Raw genomic sequence first — 20973 nt, forward strand, 5'->3', positions numbered from 1 at the left:
CTTTCTGATGTGCGCTCCTTTTGAGCCTCTTCACAATTGTCCTATTCGTCTTCTGACCATAAAGACTGCTTTCCTGGTAGCTATCACCTCGGCTAGACGGGTGAGTGAGCTCCAGGCTCTGTCATCTAAGCCTCCCTTTATTTCTGTTCATCCGGACAAGGTTGTCCTCCGGCCTCGTCCTTCTTTCCTACCGAAATTGGTGACCCCATTTCATCTCGGGCAATCTGTCCCATTGCCCACCTTCTTTCCGCCGCCACATCCTTCAAAAGAGGAAGAGAGGCTCCACCGTCTGGACCCAAAACGGGCGCTGTCCTTTTATTTGGACCGCACCAAACAGTTCCGGGTGAACGACCAACTTTTTGTTGGATACGTAGGAGCTAAGAAGGGGAAAGCGGTGCACAAACGGACCATCTCGCGGTGGGCCGTGTTGTGTATTAAAATTAGTTACTCCTTGGCAAAAAAGGACCCTCCTGTTGGTTTGAGGGCCCATTCCACCCGGGCCACAGCGGCTACTACTGCCCTGGGCCGGGGAGTTCCCTTGCGGGACATCTGTCAGGCGGCGACACGTTTGCTAGCACTATTGCCTGGGCAGCCAAGTCCGGAGAGACGGCTTCTTTGGCCGTTCTGGTCTCCAGGACTTTCTGGTGTGATCTTGGTTTGCAGACCCACCACCGGGGTTGGTATTGCTGGGGTATCTATTCTAAGGTGAGGAATCTAACTAACGTGCTTCTTTCAGATGAACAAGTTACTTACTTCGGTAACGATGTATCTGTATGAAACATTAGTTAGTTAGATTCCTCACCGACCCACCCATCCACCCCGTTCTGCGAACTGACATCTAGGGTTAAGGCTATCCTTTCAGGGCCCTAGATTTTTTGGCACCAGTGTCGGTCTCTTGCATGGCTGTGCGTTCCTGGCGCGGAAAGCTATGTACAAGAACTGACGTCAGCGCGCGAGGGCGGCGTCTAAGTACTCCGACGTCATTCCGGCGCACGACGCCGACGACGGACGCGGAGCCGCAAACTACGCCTAGCGACGCGCAAGGGGTATTGCTGATGAAAAATCTTTCCGGATCCAGCCTGACGCCTGGGGATATTCTAAGGTGAGGAATCTAACTAACTAATGTTTCTTACAGATACATCGTTACCGAAGGTAAGTAACTTGTTCTTCGGCACCGAAACAGAAGGACAAACAAGGGACTCCTTCTATGTCGTCGGTACCGAGGACATCTTCGGCACCGAAAGCCTCAGAGCCGAAACCCTCCAAGCAAAAAGAGCCACAACCGAAGTCGTCCAAGCCGAACTCCTCAGAGTTGAAACGCTCCACACGTAAAAGCGCGGAGCCGACAACCTCCACCGACAGTTCAGAGCCGAAACATACCACTCCAAAAACTGCACAGCCTAAACCGGCTAAAATTAAATAACTAGATCCCAAACACTCTGCACCCAAAGACTCCGAACAAAAATCTTCGATGCCGAAATCCACTCCAAAAGGAATAGAGACTCCTTCCAAAGAAATTCCATCTGAAGACCTCTGGATCCAAAACAGAAACAACTCAGTATTGATCCCAAAACGGCACACCTTATGGCTAATCTTCTCAAAAAACGGAAGTTAGACCTCTCACAAGAGGCCCCTATACCTCTTAAGCAAAAAAGAGACATGGGTACCAACCCTTCTCCCCCTTATATACCTTCATCTCCTCCTATTCCAGACATCACACCATCAAATTCACCACTTCCAATGTCACCAGACTCACAGGATGACCATTTCGATGATGGGGATGGCATTGGGGATGATGATGATGATGATGATGATGATCATATCCCTCAAGACCCAGACTTGCCACACAACACTGACCCATGGGATGATTACGATAAGGATCCAAAAATACCAAATGACCCTGATATATATCCCTCCAGGCCTTCCCCACCTGATGAAAACATTGGCTTTGCGCCACTCATCAACGGGGCTGCCCAATATCACGGGGTGGAACTACATAGTGACCCTCTAGAAGAGGTTCTTCTTGTAGAAACGTTCACATTCCCAGATGTCTATTAACACTCTACCCATGCTAAAAGGCATGTTAAAACTTACTAACGAGGTAATCAAGGACCAAGTTAGCGCCCGAATACTAACACCTTGGGTAGATAAAAAATACAAGGCTGCTCCTTCAAACCCTGTATACATAAGAGGTCAGTTACCACTAGACTCTCTTGTTGTGTCTAATGCCCGCAGGGGAGCTAACTCTCAAACAACTGGTGTTGGTCCTCCTCCTGATAAGGAGTCAAAACTTATCCATGCATCCGGCAAAAGGGTAGCTTCCCAGGCTACCTACTCATGGCGTATTGCCAATGCTCAAACTCTATTGGCACGTTACGACAGGGCACATTATGACCAATTAGAAAAACTTCTACAACATTTGCCAGAAGAGCATAAGGCCAAAGCTAACCTCATTTAGGAAGGGAAGCTCATCACAAATACTTCCATTAAATGCGCCCTAGATTCTGCAGACACAGCTCCGTGTACTATTAACACTAGCATACTCCTGCGGAGACATGCTTGGCTTCAAATCTCTGGATTCAAGCAGGAGGTACAATCCTCCAAACTTAATCAGCCCTTCAATAAAGAAAATCTTTTCGGGCCAACAGTGGATACTTCATTAGAAAAAATGAAGAAAGATACTGACACAGCAAAATCCATGGGAGCCCTACCTTATAGCAGGGGCTCCTTTCGTCGTTCCTTCTAGGAGGATGTCTCAAAAACAATCTAGTCGGAAAATCCCTCCTCCTCCTATAAGGGGACCAGCCAATCTAGCCCCTCCAGAGGCTATTTTCGTGGAGGTTACAGAGGAAACAATTACAAGGGCAGAGGAAGAGGCTACTCCATCCGCACTTCCCCTGACCACAAAGAGTGACATCCCCCCCACTACCCCCCGACCATTCCACTCCCGTCGGGAGACGTCTCACAGATCCTACCCGTCTGGAAATCAATCACCTTAGACAAGTGGGTAATACAAATTATCCAAAATGATTATTGCCTGGAACTTACCAGCACTCCACCAACAATCCTTCCAACAGAGCGGGCAATGTCACCAGAACATCTCACCCTCTTAAAACAAGAGGTCCTCTCTCTCTTATACAAACATGCAATAGAACCAGTCCTCTTACACCACCAAGGAACAGGAATACTCCCTATACTTTCTAATTCCCAAAAAGGATGACTCTCTCAGGCCCATACTGGACCTCAGACAGCTAAACCTCAACATTCAATCAGACCACTTCCACATGGTCACCCTACAACAGGGGTCTCCAACTAGTCGATTGCGAGCTACTGGTAGCTCGCCGAGGTCCTGTGAGTAGCTCCCTGAAGCATTTTGATTTTGTAACCCTTTATTTTCTGTTAACATTTTTCTGCCTTTTTTTAATAGCTGTTGCCGCCCTCACCCAAACCAGCTGCTCTGATAGGCTTAACCGAGCTTAGCTGGGGGGGTAGAGGGTGGGCTGAAGAGGACGACGTTGTTTGTCATCTGCGTCATCACTACTCCACCTGCCTTTCGCAGCGTGGCACCGTGCTTTCAATCTGCATGACATGTGCCGGTTCAGAAAGAGGCCGGAAATCTTGATAGCATGGCAGTGGCGTGGTGCACCGGGTATTGACAGGTTGAGAGCCTGTATACAACTGAGCACTGTTCACAAAGTGTCCTTCCTGACACTGGTTTGTTTGAAACGTATGTTTTTAATTTTCAGCGTTAAATCAAAGCTTACTCTGAACTTTTATACATGATTATCAGATGTGACAACATTCAAAAATGTAGCAGTTTGTGCCAATACAAATTAATATCATTTGTACATGAATAACATCGATACAATCATTTTTCACATATTTCCAAGTTGTATATTCTGAACATGTTGCAATAACATAAAAACTTATACACAGCAGAAAGATTTTTTAAATGCCCAATGCATTTCGGAACCAGCCGGTTCCTTCGTCAGGGGCCAATCTGAAAAATAAACCGAACCATTTTTCTGGTTAGGATCATGTGGTGGGGGCTCAATCTCAATAACTCTAATACAAGACAGACGTGTTTGACAACAAGTTACCTGTTTGACTGTGTGGTTGGATATTCACTGGGTGTAAAAAAACTCATATGTCTGAAAGAATGAGAAAGTGAACCGGATTGTGTTAATGCAAGTAAACAAAACTGGGGTCCTAATACAAGTAAGCGGAAATCGGTGTCAAGTTACAATGAAGAGGTCTATTCATACCTTAGGTGAGGTCATCGGCTGTGAAGCTGTTGAGGAAATAACAGTACCGTGTATGAGCTGATAGCGAGTCAAGTCAACTCAACTCGGCGTGCACAATATTTAAAATAACACGCAGAGAAAACTTGCCGTTACAATGAAAATAGTCTATTCATACCTTAAGTGAAGTTATCGGCTGTGAGACTGTTGAAAAAATAACAGTACCGTGTATGAGCTGATGGCGAGTCAAGTCAATTGAACTTAGCGTGCACAGTATTTAAAATTACACGCAGAGAGACATTGCCGTTAAGGCTAGACAACTGAAATCTTACCTTCGTAGATATAATAATAAGCTGCGTAAAGAAAAGAAAGAAAGAGAAACCGGATTTTGTTAGGAGGCGGAAATGTTAGCACAATAATATAACGCGATATAACAACGATCTTAGCCTTCAAGAAGTTCGTCGTGGAAACCTCACCTTAAGAATGCTTCGTAAACGGAATAGCGGACGTCTCGGCAACACCAGTGAGCAGGTTAGAAACGTCAGTCAGGCATACGTTTATATAGGAGGAGCGAGTCGAAACTTACACCGGAAGTAACCGGCAGTGACAACGGACTCAGTAAACTAAGATAAGATCTAAGTAGCTGATAATCTCATGGCATATATGGGGGCCATATTGGAACGGAGGCGTAACGCGATGATATGAGAGGGGAGAAACAGGGTACAGGAAGAAACGTAGAAAGAGCGAACAATCAGAACTAAAATAAGTGCCTAAATAATTGCTTGTGCGTGCTCATAAAACGGACTCCAAAAATCGGGTGATGAATATCTCTATCCGAGTATGTTATTTGGAGATACGATATGAAATGAAAATTCAAAGAAGGTGGCGACTTAAGATATTAAAAAATAAGAAGTTCTATCTGCATGGATGTACTCGAATTCGAGGAACCTGATCTTGCGGACTCATAGACCCATAGGGTAATGTTAACAAAAGAGTGGTGTACAATAAAGTTTGCGCACGGGTGTTGAAGTGCGCATCAGACTGTGTTGGTGAGTGTTGTCAGTTTCTAAAACCACTACATAGTGCGTGATGACCTTAATTGGTATATATAGTGATATGGTGTGTGTGTGTGACATGAAATTGGAAAAAATGTTGTTGCGAGGTTAAGGACGGATTTTGTGATTATGGTGTTTGGCCTTAGGGGATGCTGACTGGTTGAAAAAAATATTTTGATCAGATAAAACATGACATATCCATCCGGTCATTAAGACCGGTAGGAGCCAGAGTGTCCAGATTTTTGATCCAGAAAACTTCCCTTTGGAGAAGTCTGAGGTGATTGTTAGTGCCTTGTTGTAACTCCACATGTTCAATAATCTGAAATCTTAATTGTGATATGGAGTGGTTAGCTTCATGCCAGTGGGATGCCAGAGGAGAATTTTGCTTAGAGTTCTGATGCGGCTTTTGTGTTCTGTTAGGCGTATTTTCATTTTTCGTTCGGTTTTTCCAATATATAATTTGCCACAAGGGCATTTGATCCCATAAATTATATTGGAAGTATTGCAATCACTGGTATGTCGTAATACAACGTCCTTGCCAGTGGTGGGATGTTTTAAGATGTTACCTACAATGATATTGTTGCAGTGTTGGCAATTATGGCATTTCATGGTGCCTTTGTGGATGCGGGCAATTTGAGATTGTGGCTTGGTAGATGATAGTAGTTCTCGGAGGTTTTGACCTCTAGTATATGCATGCATTGGTGGTTCACTGAAGATGTTGTTGAATTCAGCTTCATTTGTTAGTAGTTCCCAACGTTTATTAATTATCTTCTTGATAGCTGTGGAACAGGTGGAGTATCTGGATATGAAGACCAACTTCGATTTGTTGTCTCTGCTGGTTGGTGTCAATAAGTCTTCCCGTGTTTTAGCCAATGCTCGTTGTGCACAAGAATCAATGATGGATGGAGGGTACCCACGCTCATGGTATTTTTCTTTCTGTTCATCGATCTTCGTCATGCTGTCTCCCGTGTTAGAGCAGATACGTTTAATACGGATGAACTGAGAGTAAGGTAAGTTGTGGATAAGGTTACTGGGATGAAAACTTGAGAAATGTAGCGCATTGTTGCGATCCGTGGGTTTAGTGTAGACCGTGGTCGAGAGTCCTGGACCATCAAGATTTTTATTGATAGTAACATCAAGAAATTGGATGGTTTGTGTTTCAATCCTGTGAGTGAATTGTATCCTGGGATTATGAGAATTTAAAGTAGATATAATTTCTTCCAAGAGTTGCTGGGAGTTAGTCCAAACCAAAAAGATGTCATCAATATATCGGCTGTAGGTGTAAATGTTTGTCCACCATTGAGGTGTGTCCATGATGTATTCTTGTTCAAACATAGCCATGAAAATGTTGGCATAAGAAGGAGCTCCTGGAAAGCCCATAGAAGTTCCCGAGAGTTGGGCATAAAATTGTTCATTCCATTTAAAGTAACTGTGGTGAAGGCAAAAGTGTAAGAGTTGCAAGATGAAAACCTTCTCTGTATCAATGTCTTCACGTTGAAGTAAGGCCCATTCTACTGCCTCCAAACCTGTGGAGTGAGGGATAGAGGTGTAGAGAGCCACCACATCAATAGTGCACAGTAACCATGTCGGTTGGATATTGAGTTGAATATGTTGAAGTTTCTTGAGGAACTCAGTGGTATCCTTGGTGTATGACCACCAGTTTTGCACAAATCTCTGTAAGTAGTGATCCAAATATTTTCCTACAACATCAAAAATTGAACCGCATCCTGAGACAATGGGTCTGAAGGGAGGTTGATGAAGATTTTTGTGTATCTTTGGTAACATATAAAGGTGTGGTCTGCGTGGATTTGGTGTGGTGAGATACTGCCTGGTTTGTTCATCGATCCATCCTAGATCGTAGGCTTTTTGCAATATTCCTTGCAAAATGATTTCCAGTTGTGGTGTAGGATCGGTTTGTAGGAGTAAGTATGTAGATTGATCATTCACATGAATTTTGACCTGTTTTGAATAGAATTCTGTGTCCATTATGACAATTGCTCCCCCTTTGTCAGCGGGTTGAATGGTAATGTCCGGATTTCTGGCAAGGGTTCTCAATGTAATCCTTTCATTATTTGTTAGGTTCCAGTGTGTATTAGGACGAAGTCTTAGGTTTTTAATGTCTTTCTTAATGAGAATCTCGAATGTGTCCAACATCTTGTGTGAGACAGGGGCTTGAAAAGTGCTTCGAAATTTAAACCACGAAGCACTTTTCAAGCCCCTGTCTCACACAAGATGTTGGACACATTCGAGATTCTCATTAAGAAAGACATTAAAAACCTAAGACTTCGTCCTAATACACACTGGAACCTAACAAATAATGAAAGGATTACATTGAGAACCCTTGCCAGAAATCCGGACATTACCATTCAACCCGCTGACAAAGGGGGAGCAATTGTCATAATGGACACAGAATTCTATTCAAAACAGGTCAAAATTCATGTGAATGATCAATCTACATACTTACTCCTACAAACCGATCCTACACCACAACTGGAAATCATTTTGCAAGGAATATTGCAAAAAGCCTACGATCTAGGATGGATCGATGAACAAACCAGGCAGTATCTCACCACACCAAATCCACTTAGACCACACCTTTATATGTTACCAAAGATACACAAAAATCTTCATCAACCTCCCTTCAGACCCATTGTCTCAGGATGCGGTTCAATTTTTGATGTTGTAGGAAAATATTTGGATCACTACTTACAGAGATTTGTGCAAAACTGGTGGTCATACACCAAGGATACCACTGAGTTCCTCAAGAAACTTCAACATATTCAACTCAATATCCAACCGACATGGTTACTGTGCACTATTGATGTGGTGGCTCTCTACACCTCTATCCCTCACTCCACAGGTTTGGAGGCAGTAGAATGGGCCTTACTTCAACGTGAAGACATTGATACAGAGAAGGTTTTCATCTTGCAACTCTTACACTTTTGCCTTCACCACAGTTACTTTAAATGGAATGAACAATTTTATGCCCAACTCTCGGGAACTTCTATGGGCTTTCCAGGAGCTCCTTCTTATGCCAACATTTTCATGGCTATGTTTGAACAAGAATACATCATGGACACACCTCAATGGTGGACAAACATTTACACCTACAGCCGATATATTGATGACATCTTTTTGGTTTGGACTAACTCCCAGCAACTCTTGGAAGAAATGATATCTACTTTAAATTCTCATAATCCCAGGATACAATTCACTCACAGGATTGAAACACAAACCATCCAATTTCTTGATGTTACTATCAATAAAAATCTTGATGGTCCAGGACTCTCGACCACGGTCTACACTAAACCCACGGATCGCAACAATGCGCTACATTTCTCAAGTTTTCATCCCAGTAACCTTATCCACAACTTACCTTACTCTCAGTTCATCCGTATTAAACGTATCTGCTCTAACACGGGAGACAGCATGACGAAGATCGATGAACAGAAAGAAAAATACCATGAGCGTGGGTACCCTCCATCCATCATTGATTCTTGTGCACAACGAGCATTGGCTAAAACACGGGAAGACTTATTGACACCAACCAGCAGAGACAACAAATCGAAGTTGGTCTTCATATCCAGATACTCCACCTGTTCCACAGCTATCAAGAAGATAATTAATAAACGTTGGGAACTACTAACAAATGAAGCTGAATTCAACAACATCTTCAGTGAACCACCAATGCATGCATATACTAGAGGTCAAAACCTCCGAGAACTACTATCATCTACCAAGCCACAATCTCAAATTGCCCGCATCCACAAAGGCACCATGAAATGCCATAATTGCCAACACTGCAACAATATCATTGTAGGTAACATCTTAAAACATCCCACCACTGGCAAGGACGTTGTATTACGACATACCAGTGATTGCAATACTTCCAATATAATTTATGGGATCAAATGCCCTTGTGGCAAATTATATATTGGAAAAACCGAACGAAAAATGAAAATACGCCTAACAGAACACAAAAGCCGCATCAGAACTCTAAGCAAAAATTCTCCTCTGGCATCCCACTGGCATGAAGCTAACCACTCCATATCACAATTAAGATTTCAGATTATTGAACATGTGGAGTTACAACAAGGCACTAACAATCACCTCAGACTTCTCCAAAGGGAAGTTTTCTGGATCAAAAATCTGGACACTCTGGCTCCTACCGGTCTTAATGACCGGATGGATATGTCATGTTTTATCTGATCAAAATATTTTTTTCAACCAGTCAGCATCCCCTAAGGCCAAACACCATAATCACAAAATCCGTCCTTAACCTCGCAACAACATTTTTTCCAATTTCATGTCACACACACACACCATATCACTATATATACCAATTAAGGTCATCACGCACTATGTAGTGGTTTTAGAAACTGACAACACTCACCAACACAGTCTGATGCGCACTTCAACACCCGTGCGCAAACTTTATTGTACACCACTCTTTTGTTAACATTACCCTATGGGTCTATGAGTCCGCAAGATCAGGTTCCTCGAATTCGAGTACATCCATGCAGATAGAACTTCTTATTTTTTAATATCTTAAGTCGCCACCTTCTTTGAATTTTCATTTCATATCTTATCTCCAAATAACATACTCGGATAGAGATATTCATCACCCGATTTTTGGAGTCCGTTTATGAGCACGCACAAGCAATTATTTAGGCACTTATTTTAGTTCTGATTGTTCGCTCTTTCTACGTTTCTTCCTGTACCCTGTTTCTCCCCTCTCATATCATCGCGTTACGCCTCCGTTCCAATATGGCCCCCATATATGCCATGAGATTATCAGCTACTTAGATCTTATCTTAGTTTACTGAGTCCGTTGTCACTGCCGGTTACTTCCGGTGTAAGTTTCGACTCGCTCCTCCTATATAAACGTATGCCTGACTGACGTTTCTAACCTGCTCACTGGTGTTGCCGAGACGTCCGCTATTCCGTTTACGAAGCATTCTTAAGGTGAGGTTTCCACGACGAACTTCTTGAAGGCTAAGATCGTTGTTATATCGCGTTATATTATTGTGCTAACATTTCCGCCTCCTAACAAAATCCGGTTTCTCTTTCTTTCTTTTCTTTACGCAGCTTATTATTATATCTACGAAGGTAAGATTTCAGTTGTCTAGCCTTAACGGCAATGTCTCTCTGCGTGTAATTTTAAATACTGTGCACGCTAAGTTCAATTGACTTGACTCGCCATCAGCTCATACACGGTACTGTTATTTTTTCAACAGTCTCACAGCCGATAACTTCACTTAAGGTATGAATAGACTATTTTCATTGTAACGGCAAGTTTTCTCTGCGTGTTATTTTAAATATTGTGCACGCCGAGTTGAGTTGACTTGACTCGCTATCAGCTCATACACGGTACTGTTATTTCCTCAACAGCTTCACAGCCGATGACCTCACCTAAGGTATGAATAGACCTCTTCATTGTAACTTGACACCGATTTCCGCTTACTTGTATTAGGACCCCAGTTTTGTTTACTTGCATTAACACAATCCGGTTCACTTTCTCATTCTTTCAGACATATGAGTTTTTTTACACCCAGTGAATATCCAACCACACAGTCAAACAGGTAACTTGTTGTCAAACACGTCTGTCTTGTATTAGAGTTATTGAGATTGAGCCCCCACCACATGATCCTAACCAGAAAAATGGTTCGGTTTATTTTTCAGATTGGCCCCTGACGAAGGAACCGGCTGGTTCCGAAATGCATTGGGCATTTAAAAACTTTCTGCTGTGTATAAGTTTTTATGTTATTGCAACATGTTCAGAATATACAACTTGGAAATATGTGAAAAATGATTGTATCGATGTTATTCATGTACAAATGATATTAATTTGTATTGGCACAAACTGCTACATTTTTTAATGTTGTCACATCTGATAATCATGTATAAAAGTTCAGAGTGAGCTTTGATTTAACGCTGAAAATTAAAAACATACGTTTCAAACAAACCAGTGTCAGGAAGGACACTTTGTGAACAGTGCTCAGTTGTATACAGGCTCTCAACCTGTCAATACCCGGTCTTGATTACAGTAGGAGAGGACAAACTCCTACAGAACTGATGCACCGCTGTCTCTTCAAATTGATAACTATTGATTAATTCACCATAACAAAGGAGTGCTCTCCCCATACAATTGCTGTTTCAGTGGCGTGGTGCAGGCAGTACTGAACTGCTAACCTACCAGTACTTGCACCAACTGCCTTTTTCAGCCTGCCACCAAATCTGTGATCTGCGTGGGAAGCAGCAGATCAATCGGTAAGCCACGTCCTGAAATAGTTGTGCTTGCTTTATTAGTTGCAAGCAGTGGCAGCTGGAGGGGCAGCACGTGGGAAAATAACAAAAGCAGTCTGCCTGGCCTCAAAGGGTATTTTCCCCTGCTTGGTGTCCCCTTGTCCTGTGATTTTTACACTCATCATATGAAGTGTTAAAATTAATTTGCACTAGGTTTCACAGCAATCGAGCAACATAAATATGTATTTACATATTAGAGAAGACCGTTATTCATGTATTCCCGGCAGCAGGGGATAGAAACTGCGTAACTAGCGCCTTCCACGAATAGTTTGGCAAATAAGCACTTTTACATTCTAGGGGTCTTTTTTTATGGAATTTGGGACTTCCCTCGACCAGATGTGCTTTGGTTGGGTATTCTTGCCTAGAGGCTTGCTAAGCGCCTGATCTAGTATCCGTGTCTGCTGGTCAATGTGAAAGTAAAATGAGTTTAATAATTTTAAACATGTAGTGTATCGTGTGCACGGATGGGTGTGCCCCTTTTAGTTCAAGGGGTAGTCAGTTGTCCAGGGTGCTTCCTGTACTGGTTGTTTTCGATACTACATTGCTAGTCAGGCAGTTAACACTTGTGTAATATGTTTCGCCTGCCGGTGTCATATATTTAGGTAACTTTTTTCGAATGGTTCATAGATGTATGTCGGTTTGAAGAGAGAAAAGTGCTTTTCAGCAGGTCAGCTGTCAGTACTGTGATGAGTATGGCTTCAGTGCTTGGTTGCATGGCGAGGGTGTTTGTTTTTGAAAGGGGAATTAATTAATACATTGCACAGAATAGTGTCATGATCTCATTAGTTGCCCAGGTAATATTTTGCTCTCAAAACGAAATTTCAGCTGGGCATATCAACAGTAGTGGGCTCCTGCGCAGTGCACGCTCCGGATTACTCATTGGTGGGCCGAAGTTGTTGAGGAGGATCGCGGTAGAGAAGAACGGTGGGAGGCGCATGATCCAATGTCACCCCAGTGATATGTGATTAAAAAAAATATATCATCAGGTATCATGCTCCTTTAATTGTCCGCAAGGCTTCATCTGGCATGCAAATATGAGGCCCTTGCAATTGTTTGTCGGCCGTAGCATCCAGGTTCAGCACGTGACTGGCAGTGGAGCAGCTCTTCTCCCTGAGCTCACTTGAATCTCGCACGCACAGCCATATGCTGTGTCAGGTAGGCACTTTCATCTGTGGGGCTGTTGGGGTGCCAGCAGCAGGTTTGGGCGACTCGGCAAAAGAGACACATGTACAGCCTCACCAACAGCCCCAGTTGCTGTCAGGCCTCCGATACCATGTACAGCCAAGTCACTAAGCAGCACTCTCAGCTAATGCAGAATCACCAGATCACCATCCCCAGGCACCACTAGCAGCAAGTTTCGATCACAAGGAATCTGCTGTGCACCTCGCAGTGTGTACAAACTGTTTGGTTGAGCCCTGCTTTCATGCAGCCATCATAGGTTAGCTCCGGATTCTGCCACCCTTTGTTTTTTAAAAGATCCACATATTTTGTGTACCAACACAGAATCTGTCAGATCATGTATAGAAAGAAATCAGCCACTTGTTAAAAAAATATTATTTTCACTTTTCAAGTGACGATCAATAATTGCTGAACTGATTTTTTTCATTTTGCTCTCCACGGGAAATCAGTTTACTGCAGTGCATGTTCAAATCGCAGTGTGGTCTCTGAAGAAATTAGGCTTAAAGTCAATGAAGCTGGGTATGGGGGTGTCTCTCGTAAAAATGCAAGAATTGCTTGGCATTTAGTAGCTCACAATTATTTTCACTGATCAGAAGTAGCTCTCACTACAGAAAAGGTTGGAGACCCCTGCCCTACAAAAGTGCTCCTACTGCTTTAGCAAGGCGACTTTCTTTCCACTCTAGATTTAAAGGACGCCTATTTTCATATTCCCATTCACCCGGCTCACAGGAAATATCTCAGGTTTGTGGTAGACCTCCAACACTACCAATTCAAAGTTCTCCCATTCAGGGTCACTACAGCACCAAGAGTATTCACCAAGTGCCTAGCAGTAGTAGCAGCTCATTTAAGAAGACCACACATTCACATCTTCCCTTACTTAGACGACTGGCTAATAAAAGCAAAGTCTCAACACAGCTGTCTACACCACACTCACCAAACAGTTCAACTGCTTTACGACTTGGGATTCACTGTGAACCTCACCAAGTCTCATTTGCATCCCTCCAACACACAACCGTATCTAGGAGCTACAATAGACTCCCACAAAGCTCTAGCGTACCCCAACCCAGTCAGAATACGCAACATGCAAACACTGAAATAACAATTTCAACCGCAAAACTCCCTACCAGTCCGAGTGTTTATGTGGAATGATGGAGTCTTGCATTCTAATTGTTCCTTATGCTAGACTCCAAATGGTCAGTTACCTGATCTGGTGTTGGTGGACGGCCGCACTCATCGCTCTCTGCAGTGGTGAAACACACAAACCCTTTCCAAAGGACGGCCATTCCTCGACCCGGTTCCACACATAGTACTCACAGCAGACGCATCCCTCACTGGTTGGGGAGCTCATCTTCAACAATATACCATTCCAGGCATAAGGACACTACAACAAAAGCAACTCCACATAAACCATCTAGAGCTGCTAGTAATTTTTCTAGCATTAAAAGCTTTTCAACTACACATAGAAGGCAAGGCTGTCCTAATCCGTACAGACAATATGACAGCAATGTACTACATAGAAAAAGAAGTGGGGGGACACACTCTCTACAGCTTTCACACCTAGCTCAAAGCATATGGAGATGGGCCATACCTCAAAAGATATATCTCCTTGCAGAACATCTCCCAGGAGTGAACAATCAGATTGCAGATCTGCTCAGTCGTCAAAGGCAGCAGATCCACGAGTGGGAACTACATCTTCAAGTACTTCTCCCATTCATTTTAATGTAGGGCTACCTAGAAATAGATCTGTTCGCCACACACCTCAACGCAAAATGCCCAAACTTCGCGTCCAGGTATCCACACCCACTGTCCAAAGGCAATGTGCTATGGATGAATTTGTCAGGGAAATTTGCTTACGCTTTTCCACCTCTCCCGCTAATTCAGTTATTGGTTCGCAATCTCAAGCAACATTCCCTCACAATGATCCTAGTTGCTCCCACATGGGCTTGACAACTTTAGGATACAACCCTGTTGGAACTATCTGCATTTCCTCATCAAACGTTACATCTCTCCCCCAAGCTTCTCACTCGGAACCATTGAGAGATGAGGCATCCAGTTCCCAGTCAACTCAACCTTGTGATCTGGCACCTGGGATCATAGAGTTTGGCTATCTTAATCTCCCGCCAGACTGCCTGACTGACTGACTGAGTGATTGTATTTGTAGAGCGCACTTATGCCGAGGCGTCTTGGCGCTAGGTAGCCGCATCTGGGAGGCACTGATATTAGCTTTGTAAGAAAAGCCTAGTTTTTATGGCCTTTCTAAAGATTGAGCGAGAGGGCTGAAGGCGGAGGGAGACAGGGAGGGCGTTCCATAGTTTGGCCGCCAGGTATGAAAAGCGTTTACCACCCCATGTTACCCTTTTGATTTTGGAAGGAAGGACCAGCCCGGCGTTAGAAGGCCGTAGACCGCGCGCTGGAGTGTAGCGAGGAAAGAGGGATCGAACATCTTCGGCCCTGCCTCCATAGAGGGCTTTGTGCACAAGGCAAAGGGCCTTGAAGTCAATCCTGCATCTTACCGGAAGCCAGTGAAGAGCTTTAATGCTCGCGGAGGTGGGATGATGTTTCAGAAGGCCACATAAGACTCTGGCAGCAGCGTTTTGAAGTTATTGGAGCTTGGTCAGCTGTTTAGCCCCCGAGCCCAGATAGAGTGCGTTGCAATAATCTATCCTAGATAGAATAAGAGCACCCACTACAGTTTTCCTGAGGGAAGGCGGGATAAATGGGAGGATTTTGTAGAGGAGTTTGAGTGTGAAGAAACAGGTGGAAACCACTTGGTTGATTTGGGGGGCACAGGTGAGCCCACCGTCGAGGAGAAAACCAAGATTTCTAGCCTTGGTCACTGGAGAAGGGCACAAGCCGGCCTCCGGGGGCCACCAATTCTGGTTCCATATGGAGGGTTAATTTCCGAACTCCAGTACCTCGGTTTTTTGGGCATTTAGCTTTAGGAAGTTAACCCTCATCCAGGACATTACAGAGGAGAGACAGTCGCGGAATCGCTCAGCTGGTTGATTGTCATTTTGGGTAATTGACACCAATATTTGTGTGTCATCAGCGTAGGAGACGAGCGCTAGGCCATGACTCTTAATCAGTCTGGCCAGTGGGGTTACATAGATGTTGAAAAGAGTGGGCGAGAGTGCAGAGCCCTGTGGTACTCCGCCCGGGAGGGTGAACCGTTCTGATTGCATACCATCCCAGTGGATTAGCTGTTCCCTGGAGTCGAGTAAGGAAGTGAGAAGGGATAGGGCCTTGCCACTGACCCCCACGGCTTGCAGCCTAGTTAGTAGTACTGTGTGATTTACAGCATCAAAGGCTGCCGTGAGGTCTAGTAGTATTAGGACCGCTCTCCCTCCATCGTCCAACACCCTTCTAATTCCTTCAGTTGCCATGATCAAGGCAGATTCCGTAGAGTGTTGGGATCTAAACCCATGCTGAGTGGAGTCTAGCAGGTTGTTTCCCTCAAGGTAGGACGTGAGATCGTGATTAATGGCTTTTTCCAAAATTTTGGAGGTTATAGGCAGACATGAGATGGGGCGATAATTTTTCGCCTCCAAAGGATCAAGAGAGTTTTTTCAGTATAGGTCTAATACAGGCCAGTTTCAATCTTGCCGGAAAAATCCCTGTTCCAATCACTAGATTGAGTATCGGGGTCAGTGCTCTGCCAACCTCTTCCGCTGCTAGATGTAAGATATATGGGGGGCAAGGGTCAAACGGGGATCCTGATTTAGTCTGAGAGAGTAATTCGACCACTTGCTTCATCTCCAGATTTGAAAAGTTGGTTAAGCTGCCATGGTGGGAACGACTGTCCCACGCCTCCAAGGGAGTGGAGGTATTGATCTGAGGTAGGTTCAGAAGTTCATCATAGACCAGTTTAACCTTGGACTGGAAGAAGACCACCAAGTTGTTGATAAAGACTTGGTTGGGAAGAAAGACAGAGTCCCTAGGCCGAGAAGACAGTGCAGTGACGGTTTTTAATAATTCTTTTTGGAGTTGGAGGCTGCGAGAATTTTAGCAGTAAAATAGGTCGATTTAGCTAAGGTTATAGCTTGTTGATATTCCTTCACGACTGCACCATAGTCTGATTTAAGCGAGAGGCTATAGGAGGAGCGCCAAATGCGCTCCTTATGTCTACATTTGATTTTGAGACTTTTTAACTCTGCAGAGTACCAGGGTGCTGAAGCAAGTCTTTTTATTGCTGGTTTAGACACTTCCGGAGCCAATGGATTAGTGGTCTGTATAATCCAACTGCCTGGATGTCATTAAAGAGCCTAGACACCCTACCACAAGAGCATGTTATGCAGCAAAATGGAAACGTTTTGTAATTTATTGTACTAACAATAAAATCAATCTGTTAGGTGCTTTAACTCAAAACATAATTTGCTATCGGTTACATTTACAACGTGCTAACTTATCATATACATGTATACGATTACATCTTGCCGCAGTAGCTGCTTACCTACAAGACAGACAACACTTGTCTTTGTTTAGGGTACCCGCTATCAAAGCCTTTATGGAAGGACTCAAAAGAATCATTCCTCCTAGACTTCCACCTTCTCCCATCTGGAATCTTAACATAATCCTTACAAGACTCATGGGCCCGCCATTTGAGCCTTTGCGTAAATTCGAACTACAGTTTCTCACTTGGAAGGTAACCTTCCTTATAGCCATTACATCGCTTAGAAGAGTTGGTGAGCTCCACGTACTAACCATACAAGAACCATTTTTACAAATTCACCACGTATAAAGTGGTTCTTAGGACTAACTCAAAATTTTTAACTGAAGTATTTTCAGCCTCTCACCTCAAACAGTCTGTTGAGTTACCTGTCTTTTTCCCTCAACCAGACTCAGTAGCAGAACGTGCTCTTCGCACATTAGATGTGAAAAGAGCGATACTTTATTATATTGAAAAAAAACAAATCTTTTAGGAAAACTAAACGGCTCTGTGTCGCTTTTTCCCCACCACATAAAGGCAATCCCATTTCAAAAGCAGGTATTACACGGTGTATAGTTAAATGCATCCAAATATGCTACCTCGAGGCTAAACGCACCTTAACATTTCCCCCTACAGCGCAGTCTACACGCAAACTAGGGGCTTCTATGGCATTTTTAGGAAACATACCCTTAGATGACATTTGCAAGGCTGCAACATGGTCTACACCACATACATTCACAAAGCACTATTGTGTAGACATGTTGGCAAAACAACAAGCTAGTGTGGGCCAGGCAGTTTTACGAACACAACAGATACAGGTTAGCCACCGCTTGGAAGATAACTTCTGTATAGTTTATGCTAACACATATGATCTACAGCTCATATGCCTCGAACGGAAAAAGCTGCTTACCCAGTATGCATCTGTTATTGGCATTTAAAGCTGTAGATTCATATGCACCCACCCGCCTCCCCGGGTACCTTTATCTGTTGCAGTATTATCTTACTTAGATACACTATACATTGACATATTTTCTACTCTTACTAACTCCATCATCAACCCTCACGGTAAAACAATCTGGGGCTGGAGTCGATGCCCATGCGCACTATTGCCAAAGGGAGGAGTTGCCTACCTTGTGACTACAAAGACTTCTCCGAAGAAAAACAAAGTGCAAATATCCGGGCCCAACACCAACATGGCAATCTATGCTTACACATATGAATCTACAGCTTTATATGCCAAGAACAGATGCATACTGGGTAAGTAGCATTTTCCTTTTTTTTTAGGTCTACACAAAATGAGCTGCTAATCATAGTAGTTATTAAACACATCAAATTGCCATGCAACTCATGTTGTGACCCTCAGAGGAATGAAAGTGAGTTTGCCTTCATGGCAGCAAAGTTCATACCATCATGCTACACCCTCCAACACGTTTTGCAGAAAGAGAGATGGTTATGTCTTAGGAAAAGTAAACATAGGGCATCTATATGTGATTATTTAGGCACATTGATCAATACTCTCTTGCTAAATAATGTATATGTGAGCTACATCCCAATACAAAATGCAGGGAACAAATTCTTGTACTTGAGAGCTTTAACCAGGGTTGGATAATTATGACAGTATAGAATTACTCAGTTTCTATTAAGCGTGTTTTTGATGTCCACCCAGCAATACTTTGCCACGAAGGTTGGAAATTACACATTTTCATTGGTAGTGAGCTGTGTTTTAATTGTGCAATGCTTAATAATGTACACAGTATTGTAAAGAAATACAAACAAGGTTACCACTTCTTCATACGAGAGAGGGACAGATGAAAGGGTTTTCTATCCTTTACCCTTGGTATGGTTTGCAGGACTATGGCACACATCCCCAATGTGATTAGCCAGGTAAGTCAATAACCAGATTTGCCTTATACCTCAGATGTTAGGGCTTTGTTTTTAAGATGTCTGGATCACTAGTGAGGCCATGTTTCCTTGTCACACTGATCTGGCTGGGGGCTAATATGTGGTGGCGATCACATTACCTGAAAGTGTCTCCCTTCGCACTAATAAGAATGAGTGTTCTGAACTTGACACAGGGGCCCATAGACAAAAGAAGAGGGAGAGCGTATGAGGGACTCATCCAGAAGGATAACCAGAAATATACTACCTTTCGCCAGCATGGGACAGGGAGGGTAAAGGGCTGGTGGAGGTAGACAACATTTGCACTGGGCAGAAAAGGATTTGGAAACGTCTCATTTTTGACAAACCTGGACAAGGAGGAGTATGAGGAGAAAATTTAGGGTGTCAGGAAAAGGAAGTGTAGTCACATATAGAGTGCAGAAAGGGAGAGAAAGAATAGTTGGAACGAGAAACAAACACAGACAGGTGGTGGTGGAAGTGGCCAAAGAAAAGGAGGAAAGAAAGAACTCCTACACATGAGCGGGCTAAGAAAGAATCTACTGCTCTCTTCCGTTACCTGGGAGTATGGTATCTGAGAAGAGGGCAATGAGGGAGAAAGAGCGTGTGCACACAGTGCAGGAGGAAGAGTGGTGTGTCACTAATATCCATATGTTTGTTTGTGAATTATTAATATGTCTGATGGTAGTATATATGTTTCTTCTCTTGGGTCTCCCACTAGCCTCACCCAGCACTGTGCAGAACTTAGTCAATAGATCCTTCTCCTTCCAATTACTCAGTACAAGTTGAGAGCATTCTTTTCTAGAGCCCTATGAGTACTGAAATACCATAGCTTCTAACGAAGATATCCAGACTTTTCGTCTTTAGTATTTGGAGCTGCATTTCCCTTAGCAACTGCCTATTTCACTCCCTTATTACAAACACCCATACTCTGTTTATCTTTGAGCAGGCCTCTAATGTGCCTGAGAGAAATGTGTGGGTTCATGTAAAATGTGTTGAAAATGAATGGGGTTAGCCACGGTGGAGGAACATGCTTGCTCAGTCGTGCCTGCTGAGATCTTTTCATTGTTTCTGCTCTTTCCAAAAAGTGGACATATTGCCTGATGGTTGGAAATAGTAGATAGAGAGCAAAGATTGAGTTATACATTTATATTAATATTTTGATGCTTATAGTGGTTGTAAGTGGATCATATATTTTGTTTTCTGTCCTTAGAAAGAAGTTGATAAAATAGCAGAAAGTGCAAATCCACCACCGAGTCAACATGGGCCTATGGTAATGTACGGCTGCAGGATAACACCTTTTCTCGACAAGCACGTTTGACCCATGAAATGTGGGGGTCTCCTGGCTGGTTATCTATGCAAGTTTCTGAATATGCGCAACATAAAAAGCTTTGTATATAGATATAACATTATGCGATGCATGCACAAGTTGTCTCTGGTCCCTCCACGCATTTGGGTCTGTGAGCTTCTGTTGCGAGTTTATCCTGGGTCTGTAGCAAACTGAACATTTCTTGTCTCAGTATTTATCCATGACTTACCTATGCGCTACCTTGTTGATCATTTAACCATTCCCTTTAATCATTCACTGAATCGGATTTATTTTCAATTACCCTAACTGTTTCCTGCTCATGAGACCTAGTATATAGCCCAAGATTGTTAGCTAGTTGGGAGCATTAGCCTGCAATATACTAGCCACGTTCTCCATTGCTTTGCTGTAATATATTTTACAAGATGGTTAGTACTCTCCACTATTTTGACCAGTACCAGAGCCCCGCGTTCCTTACATTGATTTGCTTTAAGATATTTGAAAGAAATAGACTAGAAACAGCTGTTCTTCTCTTGTAATCCTCATTTACTTCAATTTATTAGG

General features: G+C 43.3%; 1 protein-coding gene across 2 annotated transcripts in view; it reads left to right on the forward strand.

Moving 5' to 3' along the window:
* TMEM87B (transmembrane protein 87B) overlaps positions 1-20973 on the forward strand; it is a 388295-nt gene that overhangs the window by 74265 nt on the left and 293057 nt on the right. For both annotated transcript variants that reach the window (XM_085612119.1, XM_085612120.1), the window contains one exon: positions 20317-20376. In XM_085612119.1, the coding sequence (XP_085468245.1) occupies positions 20317-20376 (60 nt within the window). The remainder of the gene's footprint in view (positions 1-20316; positions 20377-20973) is intronic.

Source organism: Triturus cristatus, chromosome 6 (assembly GCF_964204655.1).
Source record: "Triturus cristatus chromosome 6, aTriCri1.1, whole genome shotgun sequence".
In the NCBI taxonomy this organism is placed as follows: Eukaryota; Metazoa; Chordata; class Amphibia; order Caudata; family Salamandridae; genus Triturus; species Triturus cristatus.